Below are 14,085 nucleotides of genomic sequence, written 5' to 3'. Positions count from 1 at the left end.
ATACACAGTTTGCATGTTGTCTCCCTCATTAGGTTGTGAGCTCTCTGAGAGAAAGGACTGTTTTTGTGGTGGTGGTTAAATTATTTCCGTCATATCTGACTCATTGTGACACAATTCTCTATGAAGGTACTGGAGTGGTTTGCCATTTCTTTCTCCAGTTCATTTTATAGATGAGGAACTGAGGCAAACAGGATAAAGTGACTTGTCCAGGGTCACACAGCTGGTAAGAGCTTGAGGCTTGCTGACAGGCCCACCCACTATCTTGCCTTCGTTACCCACACTCTGATTCTAGATTATAGTCTCACTGAAGGTAGAGCCTTTGTCTTGATGGCTTTCATTCCCAAGCAGGATACAAATTGATCTGCTATCTTTTGCCTCCACTCTTGGGCTCAGTTTGTTTTCTTCAAATCAGGCAGCAGCCAGGCTTTCCTCTCCCTTGACATTTCAAACAGAGGAGGGCTTCTTCCAAGGCCTTATACATTGTATGCTTAGATGATTTGAAGTATGAGCATCAGTGCCAGAAAAAAACCCCAATGAAAGAAGATTCTTCATTTTCTTCCTATTGACAAAGTAGAATATTTTCCAGGAATATTGGATGATTATAAGGAGCTAGTAGATTTCAAATCTCACTAAGGAACATGGCCTAATAGAAAGGGCACTGGATTTGAAGTCAGAAACTTGGGTCCATCTCTCAACCCTATTCACTTCCTATGTGACCTTAAGCAAGTTATTAAACCTCTGTCAGCCTCAGTTTCCATCTTGGTAAAATGAGGTGGTTAAACTAGATTAGGAGTTCTTAACCTGGGATCTATAGGTAGATTGGGGGGGGTCCTGTGAACTTGGATGGGGAAAGTTGTATTAACCTCTAACTGAAACCAAACATTTCTTTCCATTATGTAAAAACATGATTCTGAGCAGGGGTCCATGGGATTTCCTAGACTGCCCAAAGCATCCATGATACACAAAAAATTTAAGAACCCCTGGACTAGATAATCCCTAAAGTCTCTTCTACCTCCAAATCCTGTGATTTTATATGTAATGCTACTCAATTTGCTTCTGGTCCATGGAGAGATGATGATGACATCAAGACCTAGCAGGTTGAGACTTTGAGAAGCTAAATAACAGTGGTATTGCCTCTGAGAGATAGTACGTGGCTCAATCCTACTGAAAGCATTCCACATCCTAAAGATTAATGTTCCTTATTATCTGTTTGAGTCATTCTGTTTATCATCTTTGATTCCAAGATGGAAACCAATTGCATGGGCCTTCGTTTCGTGTTCTCCCAAAATATGAATTCTCTGTCAAAAAAAAAGATAAGTCTTTTTTTGGACTAATTTTTGTGTTTCTTCTTTTGATTTCTAAACTTTTCAGCTCCATAAAGGAGCATGATAAGTAAGAAAATTACACTGCAGAGAAATCTCCATGAACATCTGTCTTAATTCTGACATTCCTTTTCATGTTTTAACTTTTATTAGAGATTCACTTGAAAGAGACCTTGTTCTACATCAAAAACACCGCAGGCTCGCCTGGCAGCTGACTTCCCCCAACTCTGAGGATGTACCGGAGGAAGACAGAGTCTTCAAAAATGTTGAATCATTCAAGAAATTAAGGTACAAGTCAGGCAAGGAAACATGTGAGAGACAATGTGGCTTCATGACTGTCCTGTGGGCAAATAATATTTCAAAGATTAGTGATTCAATGCAATGATTTTATTATTAAGTCCCTACTATACTGAGAGCTCTGTACTAAGTGCTGGAGAAGAAATAAATAAGAGGCAATAACAGTGGGAGCTAGCAAGGACCTGAGAAGTCATTCAGAACAACCCCCTCTAATTTTATAGAAGAGGAAATTGCAGCCAGTCCAGAGAGATAAAGATCATAGGTCACCGTGACTTACCTAAAGTTTCATGGGTGATTAAGTACTGGAAGTTAGGGTTCTAGGGTAGAAAGAGACATGAATTTAGAGGTAGATGAATTGAGTTTCAATCCTGAATCCATTACTTCCAACTTTTGGCACCTTGGGCCTAATCCCTTTCAGCCTCAGTTTCCCTATTTGTAAAATGAGGCCGATGTTTAAGGTCACTTCTATCTTTAAAATCTATGATAAGTAATGGAGATCAAATCTGAACCCTGGTTTTTTGCTCCAAACCCAGTGGTCTCTCTACCTTTTAGAAAAATGTCCTAGTACACAAAAGCTGAAATTGTGAGCTTATTTGATTATGTTGGCATACATTTTGGGGGAAAAGGCACGTTTTTTAGTGCATGTGTATCCAGCATGAGCTGCCCCACCCAAGCTCTTTAAGGAATCCATTCTCTTTCCTTCTCTCAGTCTTATTTTTTGTTGTTATTAGATGCAAGGCTAAGAACATAAATTATTGCATGCCGTCTTTTTATCCCAAATAAATCATTTGATATTATGGCAATTTTGCATTTGGAAGACAGAAACTGGGAAATTTGCATATATCTTGCTAAGGTTTAATAAGTTTGTTTAATACTCTGAGGTCCCCAAGTGCAGACCTCTTGTAAATCTGAGATATTACCTTTATTTGGTTCTATAGCCGAGTATGTGGATTGGGGGAATGAGAGCATCCATTCTTGTGGGCCTGGCAAAGTGAACCTAGTGTGGAAAGGAAGTCAGCCTTGTTTCTGCAGAACACGTATGCCCACCTCTTCTTTCCCCCCTTTCCTCTTTGCCATGGCTTAGCTGCCTTCCCCAGGTCACCTTTCCCTTATTTACCAAATGACTTCTTTTATTTGATTTTCTCATCTCTGTCTTCCTAAAACCAGAGTCCCCCAGAATATATTTACATCAGTTACAAGGGATACTCAGAATTCCCATTGATGCTGGCCTGGACACTTAGTGCCTGCCAGAATTGTGGCTCTCATTATGCTGATCCTGGACCAGGCCATGTTACTGTGACAGCAGGCCCCTGTCTCTCCTGAAGAGCTTACAATCACCAGGCCATCAGGTTCACAGGGTATTTTTCTGCTGCTAATGGATGTTTCTCTATCTCAGCAATCGGGTGAAGCATAGGATACTACAGAAGGCCTGCCATCAGCAGTTTGAATTCAGAGATGGGCATATTGTCAACTCTTCCATTCCGAACCTTGTCTTGGGGGTCCAGCGTCTTAACTTGCATTCAGGTTCTAGGGTTGTTTTGGTGAGGAAGAATTCTTATGATAAGTATCAGAAGTGGCTGCACAAGGAAGAGAGCAGGTAGGAACCATTTTATTTTTGGTGAAAATATTCAAGGTTGAATCAGAGGTTTCGTTGGCAGAGCTCCAAGGGCTTGGGATTTTATTTTATCTCATTAGTTTGGTTTGCTTTTCTTCCTGCATGGGGGGAGGGGTGTGTGCTCAGGAGGTGGAGGAAGAGCATAAATAAATGTTCAGTACGTACCTAGCAACCTCTCTGGACGTCCATTCAGATAAGATATGTGCATTCTGACCTATTGGGTGCATCAGTTATAGTATTTGGCCATATAGTCCAAGAAGAGATTGGGCTATCATTTTAAAATATGCCTTTTATAGATCAACCGAAGATTCTAAAAAACCTGTAATTTTTCACTTTTACCATGTTTTACTCAGATTATTCCACAGAATTTGCAAACTCATAGATTATCCACTGACTGGAAAAGAGCAAGTATAAACAGGGCAGACCCCTTAGTTTCCATTTCTAATTTGGGGGGCAGGGTTCTCCCACTTCGCTGGCCTAAAGGCATTGGATTTAGGGTCTGAGGGCCTGGGTTTGGGTCCAGGGCCTTCCGCTTATTGTCTATGTGATCTGGAACAAGTCACTTCACCCAACTCTCAGTTTCCTCATCTGTAAAATAGAGTGAGAAGGCCATCAAAGTGAGTGATTTCTAAGGTTCCTTCTCGCTCTGAATTTTCCTTTGGAAGTATGTGTGTGTGTGTTGGGGGGGAAGAGCCCCTCTTCTCAATCCTCTTTTAATTCCAGGAAGGGAGCACTGCTAACTTTGCTTAAGAGAAGCCAGGGAAAGCATCGCCAATGTTAATGGAAAATAACTTTCAATAGCTACCTGCACACATGTGCTAGCTTCTCCCCATTCTACCTCCAGGTTTTCTCAAATGAGGTAATATTTGTCAAGTGCTTAGTGCCCTGCACACAGTGGGCACTTGAGCAGTGATCATTCCCTTTCCTTTTCCTTCCCTGGTTCCATAGAAAATTTGCTATGGAGCATCAGCATTGATCCACCTGTGCATTTAGGGCAGGGGATAGTTAGCTGTGGACCCATCTTGGCATTCTACTCTCTTTCATTGTTCAGTCATTTTTTCAGTTGCGTCTAAATCTTTGTCATCCCATTTGAAGTTTTCTTGGCAGAGATACTGCAGTGGTTTGCCATTTCCTTCTCCAGCTTATTTTATGATGAATAAACTGAAGCAGACAGGGTTAAGTGACTTGCCCAGGGCCACGCAGCTAAGTAGGTGTCTGAGGCCATATTTGAACTCAGACTCCAGGCCTGATGCTCTATCCACTGTTTCACTTAGTGGCCCATTTTACTCTCTAGAAGGCAGCAAACACCTAGAAAATTGTAGTTTTATGATTCAGTCTCCCCATTCCTGAAACAGCTCCCCAAATAGAGAAGTTCAAAGAGAACTCCCCACATATTCAGGGTCAGCCTTAGAAACAGAGAGGGTGGGCAGCTGCCTACTTGGAGTTGTTGGAGAGTAGGAAAAGTCTCCGTGTCCCAAAGAGAGGATGCCTGAGATGAAGGCTCCATGGATGCCCAGAATCTTAATGTCACCCGGTGGTATAGGGAACACAGACCCTGGACCCTGGAGTCAGGAACACCTGACTTCAAATCTCCATGTGAGCCTGGGCAAGTCTTTCAGCCTCTTTTTGTGCCATCTAAAATAGTGAGGAGAGCACCATGCTACACAGGGTTTTTGTGAGCATCAAGTGATATAACATATGTAATCACAATTACTAGTGCATAGATAGCCCCTGGAAGCTTGCAAAGTGCTTTATACACCGCATCTCATTGGCTCCTTACAGCGTTCCTTATGAGGGAGCTGCTTTCATTATCTCCATTTCACAGATGAGGACACTGAGGCTGAGAGACTAAGTGATTTGCCAAGAGTTCCCACAGCTACTAAGGATCTCAAACAGGTTTCGGATTCAGGTCTTCCTGACTCCAGCTTTCAGTGCTAGATACATATTGCTATTATTATAAATACATCATATTTATATATTTAAATAATAAATATGAATAAATTATATTATTATATTATTATAAATTACCACAGTCTAGCATTTTTCTGAAGCCATAAATGTCATTTAAATATCCCCAACTAGTGATCATCCTGCCTTTGCTTAAATGCCTCCAATGATGAAAAATCCTTCTCTCAGGAGGCAGTCCATTCCATTCTTGGACAACTTGAATTTTGAGCAAGTTCTTCCTTAGGTTAAAATAATACCAGTCACCCTGTGACTTTTACTTTTTGGCAGATTTCTTCTTTCTGGAAGTCCCTAAAATATGCCCAATCCCCCTATCACGTGATCTTTTTAAAAATGCCCTATTTCATCTGTATGGGTGGACTTAGTTGAACAATTCATGTCACATTCTCTCCACACCTTAATGGATCTTCATGAGTTGCTTTGGCTGGAAACAATTATCAGCGGGTAGTGATAATTCTGGTGATTAGCTTCTCCAAACCCACCTACTAACCTAGTTCTTGGACAAAAGTTGTATAGCTTTTTACTGGGTCTGTATTCGCTCTTTCCAGCGGGACAGGACATCCCAGAACTTGCCCTCCACTGGCTTTTGAAAACTCAGTATTTCTTCTAGATCATGATGAAGCATCTAAGTAAGGCTTCAGTGGAGGTCCCCATGATAAAGATAAACCTTTAAATCATGGTTTTAAAGACCATTATTCCACCCTCTCCAAGTCTTCTCTGCTCAAGGCTGAACTTCCTACATTCTTTCAGTTGATGCTTCTATAAGATTTTCTAGTCCTCAAATGTCTTCTTCATATACAGATAGTCCAGGAGATCTTAGAAAGAGTGAAGCAGAGATGGCCTCCCAGAGAAGTATTGAGGGTGGGATGGGGCACTGAAACGGAGGTGGGAGAATAATCAAGATGAATTCACCTATTTCATAATTCTGTTGGCTCTTGTAACAAGTCAGGATCAAATGAGATAACATTTAAAGACCATCCTCATCATCAAGGTTGAGTCTCTGTATGTTGCCCAGGCTGGAAGTAGAGCAGCCCTTATGTCTTATTTCTGACCTAGGTCAGGTAGGTGTCTGGTGCCAATATGGCACCAGATTTAGTGTGGACACCTGATCAGCTTTAGCTCTACTGAAGTTCAGAAATCCCATTCTCAAGAGATCCACCAGCTACTCAGCTTCCCAGTCATAGGAATTATATCACAATAATAGTGATGCTAGCTAATAGTAACAGTAACTCTTTCAGGCCATCCAGGACAGAAAGACAGAGGAATTTTAGTTGTACCATTATTCACTTCCTTTTCAGCCCCATTGTTCAGAATCAGTTCTCTTACTCTCTTGGTGTTTGTTTCTTCCAAAGACCCAATTACATTCTTGCCCCAATGTCCTGAAATGAATGACAAAAAAAGCTTAGACAGACCCAGTGGGACAGCCACATTCTCCTGCCTCAGACATAACTGACTTGCAGATTCCTGAGAGAGGATATGTTTACTCTAAAATCAGAAAGAAGAAAATAAAAATATATATACACAAACATAATGCAGCAAAGGCCCACATCAGTACAATGGATGGAAACATGGGAAAAATTGCTAGCTCTATTATGAATCTGGCTGATAGATGTCCAAATACATAAGGTGGAGCAAACTCCATTCTTTGCCTTTTTATAGTTAAAAAAATGAGTTGATGGAAATACACATTTTGGACACCACGTAGAGACAAGTGATATTTAATGTTTTCTTTTGTTATGTTTTTAAGGGATTTCTCAAAGGAAAAAGATGAGGACTTTAAGAATTTATTACATTTTGAAATCAATGGGCTTCACCATTTGCTTCACACCACATATTTTATACATGCTACCTATATTATAGAGACCTGGGGTTGAGAAGAGGGAGGGAGAATCCAAACCTTCCCAAAAAGCCAGTAATGGTTGAAGAGCACCGTCCAATCTGCCTATGGCACTTTGTGGCTGAAAGGACTTCTTCTTCCCCAGGACATTTCATCTGAAGGGCAATCCAAACCTGGTACTTGCGGTAGCCCTGCCCACAGGCTCAACAGAGGATGTTGCCGAGACCACAAGTTACCCTGTTATTGTGCAGGTAAGCTTTGTGTGGGCTCAAGAGTAACAAAGGAGACTTTCCTTCTCAATATCAAGTTTTAAGCTATTAGAGCTTATATCTGCACTAAGATGCCTGAAACACCATGTATCAAACCAAAGTTAGTGTTTCTTTGGTAGAGTTTTTGGTCCAGACCTGAGATGTCGCCAGTGTAGAGAACTTCCAATATGGAAGCCCTTTCCATGGATTCAGTTCATCAGCTGTTCTGGACCAGGCCTGACCCAGAGCCCACACTTGCAGATCATTCAGCAGTTCACAAAAATATTTTCCTTCATCTTTACAAAAGAAGAACATTCACCAAGTCTAGGTACTGAGGACATGTCAAGTTGGTTCTGTCGATCAAAGTCCCTCTGCTTGAGCTGGCCATTGTTTTCCAACATGGGAGCATTGGAGTGTCTATAGGGTCCTTGTAGCTGTTTTGTACTCAGGCAACCAGGCAGTGATGTCCATAGCCTGAGTCTTATGTCCCTTGAACCAACCAGTGGGTGGTCTTGATATCTCTAAAGGAAGAAATAGCCCAATTTGCATGGCAGCAGCTTTCTGTATCTTACTGTCTTAGAGACTGGCCTGGAACACCAGTCATGGAACACTCCATGACCTGCTCCTGGTCTCAGACACAGGATGTGTCAAAGGTGGCACTGGAATCCGGGCCTTCTTGCCTTCAAGATGGTCCCCCGTCCACTATATCATACTGCCTGTCAATGTATGTTTGTGAAATGTGGAAGGAAATGCCTGCCAAATTCAAATGCTGATAGGGTTGGCTTGAAATAAAGGCCTAAAACTCTTGAAAATATGTGCTGCTTTGATTTTGAGCTTGGCTTGTGAAGGTTGTATAAGCCTATTGATAGTTTTTATACACCAAGTTTCCAATACAATACAAAACGGTAAAAACAGAAAAGTTACAAGAACATTTTCTATATTCTAGAGAAGTCTGTGTTCCTCTCCTATATTGGATCAGTTTGTGGAATTTTTACTAAAAGGCAATAGGGTATAGTGCCAAGGTGTCAAACTCAAAGAGAAAGGGATCCCTGCCTCTGTATATTGACTTAGAAAACCACAAATTAACATCTATGTTGTACTGTGAGCAGCTGGGTGGTGCAGTGGATAGAGCACCGGGTCTGGAGTCAGAAAGACCTGAGTTCAAATCAGGCCTCGGACACTTAACTAGCTGTGTGACCCTGGGCAAGTTATGTCACCCTGTTTGCCTTCGTTTTCCCATCTGTAAAATGAGCTGGAGAAGGAAAGGGCAAACCACTCCAGTATCTTTGCCAAGAAAACCCCAAAAGGGGTCACAAAGGGGACACAACTGAAGAACAACAAATGTTGTATTTGGATTTATTTTGTCAAGCATTTTCCAATGATGTTTTAATCTGGTTCAGGCTTCCCTGGGAATTTCTGGGAGAGGATTCGGAGTTTGACACCTCTGGTGTAATGGACAGAGTGAGCCAGCTGTGTGACCTTAGGCAAGTCACTTAAAGTACCTAAACTTTAGGTTTTTTATCTGTAAAATGGATCTAGAAATACGCACATTCCTCAGTAGCATTATGAAGCTCAAGTCATATCTGTGGATGACTTGGCAAACTTTAAAGTTCATACATGTTAAATATTATTATAATTTATCTCTGATTTTTAAGTACTAAACCCCTCCCCGCCACCACACACAAAAAAACCCCAAAGCTAGATGAGTGTATTTGTTTAGTATGGATTGGACAGAGAGAGAGAACATTTCAGAGGACCTTAGATCTCCTCTTTGTGTGCAAGAACAAAAATTACCATAAGTCATGTTTAATAAACATATTATGTCTCTGCCTGACATCTAATTTATTCTGTATGTTTTTTATACCAATGATGCAACTTGACTTACAATGCCCTGCCTCCAAAATTAGGATGTAGTAGTCTGGATAGAGAGTAAAGGTTAACCAACTCTTCTGTCCAGATGATAAATATGGGCTACAAATTTATTCTGGGTGACCCTGCGTATATAATGTTAAATTCCTTTTTATCAGATGCCTTTCTAGTCTGGACTAGTGAAAGAAAGCCTAGCTCACAAGCTAAACACCTCCCTCTATTTCATCAAATTATATCGGTGCAAATATTATTCCTGAAAGTCCTAGTTTTATTCGAAATTAATTTGATCCCAAAGTAATTTAAATCATCTTTGGAGCTTTTTTTTTCTTTACTGGATTTTTTTTGCTTACTTCTTTAAGTAATCAGCTTGTAAGAGTACGTTGAAGTGCTTGTAAAATAATTAATGTGATGGATATTGAACTAATGCCAGGCAACCCCTCCGTCTTCTGCTAATATAGTTATTACAATTTCTGAGGGTTCTAGAGATGCCACACTGGCCTTTCCCTTTAAAGAAAATCGGAAGGTTCCATATCTCTTTATTGCCAATCCTTACCTTGGCACAATACGTGCTATTCACCGTCTTTTCCTATCTTTGATTTGCCATGGTATTGATTAGCACCATTGGTTGAAGACTATTCTCTTTCTTGGCCCGTTTTTAAATAAATTGCCTACAAGATCAGCAGTGATGACTTGATTCGTATTTCATGCCCACAAAATTGTCCTTCTCAAAGAGGACCCTAATGACATCACCATGTTGGGGTGAAGGTATGGCTGATCATACCAACACAAATTCCAAAGGCTCTTCCTTCCATAGGTCAGGCACAAATAGTCCATATTTGTACTCACAGAGAAGAAAGAGGTGGTTCAATGACAAGACAGCAATGTAACATATGATATATATGAGCATTATTATACTAGTAATACATCAGACTTTGAGCTTTTCTGGTAAAGGTCATTTCAGTTGGAAAAATGGAACTATTTCTAAGGTTGAGCCTATTGGCAGTGCCAAGGACTTGGGTGTGTGTATATGTATACATTCATATGTAGTCGCTGCTCAGTCATCTCAGACTCTTCCTGGCCCCATTTGGGCTTTTCTTGGCAAAGATACTGGAATGGTTTGCCATGTCCTTCTCCAGCTCATTTTACAGATGAGGAAACTGAGGCAAACAGGGTGAAGTGACTTGCCCAGAGTCACACGGCTAATAAGTTTCTGAAGCTGCATTTGAACTCAGGACTTCTTGACTCCAGGCCTGGTGCTCTATCCACTGTACCATCTAGCTGTCCCCAGTCATACATATACATGTATGCCCATCTATAACCCACCTATATACATATAAACACACATATATGCATGTGTGTATATTATGCAGATGTATAGATTTTTTTTATTTTAGTAAAAAGAAAGACATGTGGCATCTGACAAGAGTTACAGTTCTTACTGTGGTCAGAAAAGTTTACAAGATACAGAGTAGCAAGGCAAGTCACAGGCCACATCCTCCAACCACATCATTTCACCAATGACAAAACTAGAGCTTCAAAGGGGGAAGTGACTTGTCCAAGGTCTCTCAGCTAGTTAGTGAAGGGTCGGGCCAGAATCCCAATCTTCACAGGCACTCTTTCTACTGCACCATGCTGCCTGTTTTCTTTCTTAACCTTTTGAAGGAGCAGAAACACTTCAGGGACTCACTATTTCCTGTCATTTTCATGCCCTCCCTCTGTAGATTCTCTCTCTTTGCTCCTGTCTGCAGCTCCTTTGTATGTAGTTGTCTTCATAGTGTCTGTCACATTAGACTGTGAGCTCCCTGAAGGCAGGAAGTCTTTTTACCCTTCTCTGTATCCCCAGAGCTTATGTGCCAGGCTGTATGCCCATGATCGGTATTTAGGAAGTGTCCCCCTACCCACATCCCGACTTGATGCCCTTTCTTTGGCTTTTTGTTTTGACAGAGATATAAACCGTATGGCAATGGGGCTTCCAATCAAAAGTGGCTTTACTTGAAAAACAATCATGTGCTCAAGGCCTTTTATAGCACAAAGTTGGACATAGAAATCACGGCTGCAAACCTCGCCACTGTTTGTACGTCCACCGTGGCAAAGGAAGAGAAAATCGACCAAGTGGTAAGTGGGTATCTTTCTACAAGGGACTGATGGCCACCAGGCCAAGATGCTTCTTTTTTTTCTCCTGGAAAATGACCCAGTGACCTGAGTAGGCTGTTGTCTGGGGAATGATTGGGTGTGACTGAGAAACCTAAATGAAAGAAAAAGGTATTTGTGAAGGTTTCCTGATGCAAAGCACTTGGCTTGACTCGGGGAATAAAGATATAATGGCTGAGCCATTCCTGCTCTCAAGGAGCTTCCATTCCAGTGGGTGAGCTACAGTCAGACAGACAGGCTTCCTTGGTCCTCGGAGAATTGCACTGGGAAAATAGGGGGTGGCCCATCTTCTTGAAAGTCATTTCATTTGAAAAAAATGGAACTGTTTCTAAGGTTGAACCAATTGACAATTCCCAGGACTTTGGTGTATGTGTATACACACACACACACACACACACACACACACACACACACATATATACACACACACACACACACATTCATACATATACATATGTGCGTACCTATAACCCCAATATGTACACAGACATGTACATATATACATTGTATATATTATACAGATATATAGATGTCTATACATGTATTTATAGTTATACATACAGCTATCATGTAGATGTACATAATGTAGATATATTGATATAGTTATTTCTATACATATACATGTAGTTATATCTATGGGTATATTGTGCAGATTTGTTGATATAATTATATTTATATGTACAGATATATGAGCAGTTTGTTGGCTCAGTGGATAGAGTGCTGGGCCTCGAGTCAGGAAGACTCATTTTCCTGAGTTCAACTCTGGCTTCAGACATTTACTAGTTGTGTGACCTTGGGCAAGTCACTTAACCTTGTTTGCCTCAGTTTCCTTATGTGTAAAATGAGCTGAAGAAGGAAATGGCAAACCCCCCCCCCCCAGTATTTTTGCCAAGAAAACTTCAGATGGAGTCAGGAAGAAGTGGACATGACTGAAATGATTGAACCATAAACAACATATTCATATAGATGGATACAGTTGTATCTATCTATATGCATATTAAGCAGATATATTGATGTATATGCATACAGATATTTTGTTGTTGTTTAGTTATTTTCAATCATGTCTGACTCTTCATGACCTCATTTGGGTTTTTTTTTGGCAAAGATATTGAAGCGGTTTGCTATTTCCTCCTCCAGCTCATTTTACCAACAAGGAAATGGAGGCAAATGGGTAAAGTGACTTGCCCAAGGTTATACAGCTAGCATGTGTCTGAGGCCAGATTTGAACTCATGAAGATGAGTCTTCCTGCCTCCAGGTCCAGCACTCTATACTCTATGCCACTTAGCTGCCTGATAGATATAGCTATATATATTAATATCTATGTATTATAATATATACATTTACATTTTTATGTATATATACATATAGGTTACAGATATGCATATATACTTATGCATGTGCACATATATTTGTATATGTCTATTTGTAGATATAACTATATATAGAGAACTCTATAATATATATACTATAATGCTATCATTAGTATCAATATATGCTATGAGTTGCATTAATATGTAATGCCATTTTAGATGGATAATGACTATATTTTTACATATAGATATCTATCTAATAACAGCATTTATAAAGCACGCCCAAGTTTTTAAAGCACTTTACAAATGTTAACTCATTTGATCCATACAACAGCCCTGTGTGGTAGGTGCTAATTTTATCTCCATTTTACAGATGAGGAAATTGAAGTAGACAGAGGTTAAGTGACTTGTCCAGGGTCACCCAGCTAGTGAAGTGTCTGAAGTAGGCTTAGAATTCTTGTCATCCTGATTCCATACATAGAGATAGATAGATAGATAGATAGATAGATAGATAGATAGATAGATAGATAGATGGATAGGTAGATAGATAGACAAATGGTGGACACAGGTAGATAGATGGGTAAGGATAGATGAGATGGATGGATGGATAGTGGAGAGAAAGAGAGAGAGAGAGAGAGAGAGAGAGAGAGAGAGAGAGAGAGAGAGAGAGAGAGAGAGAGAGAGAGAGATTAGTTGGTACCTATGGTATCTATTCTGTGGTAATCTGTAGTTTAGATATGAGGAAGCAGCTGGCCAGTCATCCAGTGGTAGCAGTAATAATAGTAGTAGCTGGTGGTGTTGGTGCTGTTGGTGGTAGTAGTAGCAGCAGCAGTAGTTGCCATATTTGATCAGCACTGATCTAGGTCTGGGGGTTGGTGGATATGCATTTGTTATAAGACTTCCTTCTCACCCGTAAGGAACATAAATCATATGCATATGAAGCCCTTGGGTCTCAAGAGAAGACAGCATAAAGTTAAATGCTATGTTGTGTCAGACAGACTCTTAGTGCTAGGCAAGTGTAGAAAAGGGACAGCTCAGTGATGGCTGTAGCCATCAAAGCAGACTTTCAGAGAGGCAAGATTTGGGCTAAGGCTATAAGGATGTATGAAGTTAGATTAGAGATAAGGGAGGGCATTGGCATTGGGGAAGGGAACATGGGTAATGGCCCAGAGACAGGAATGAATGGGGTCTTGTTCTGAAAACACTGAGGATGCCAACCAGACAGGATCAGAGGTATTTGGGGAAGGGGGAAGCAGAAAGAAACAATGAGAAATAAAGTGTTAGCATAGCAGAGCACATCTGATCTATGGGGCAAAAAAGCCACCACTGTGGCCAGTAGTATTCCTAAGGCATGTAATGCCTCAGCCATGCTATCCAGAGCCAATCCCTCAAAGCAGGGAGACAGGATTTTCATTGCTGGTGTTTGGAAGATTGACCCTAATCACGTAGTCTTTGCAGGATGTGACCGTC

The 14,085-nt window shown here is 40.7% G+C and overlaps 1 protein-coding gene across 1 annotated transcript in view; it reads left to right on the top strand.

The window, feature by feature from the left end:
• DCDC1 (doublecortin domain containing 1) overlaps positions 1 to 14,085 on the top strand; it is a 66,450-nt gene that overhangs the window by 14,568 nt on the left and 37,797 nt on the right. Inside the window, 4 exon segments of the mRNA XM_078148871.1 lie at positions 1,476 to 1,610; positions 3,016 to 3,216; positions 7,182 to 7,287; positions 11,098 to 11,268. Coding sequence (XP_078004997.1) covers positions 1,476 to 1,610; positions 3,016 to 3,216; positions 7,182 to 7,287; positions 11,098 to 11,268 — 613 coding nt within the window.

Source organism: Phascolarctos cinereus, unplaced genomic scaffold (genome assembly GCF_003287225.1).
Source record: "Phascolarctos cinereus isolate Bilbo 61053 unplaced genomic scaffold, phaCin_HiC Scaffold_9;HRSCAF=440, whole genome shotgun sequence".
Lineage (NCBI taxonomy): Eukaryota > Metazoa > Chordata > Mammalia > Diprotodontia > Phascolarctidae > Phascolarctos > Phascolarctos cinereus.
The sequence above is the reverse complement of the archived record's forward strand: the minus strand, read 5'-3'. Positions and strand labels throughout refer to the sequence as shown.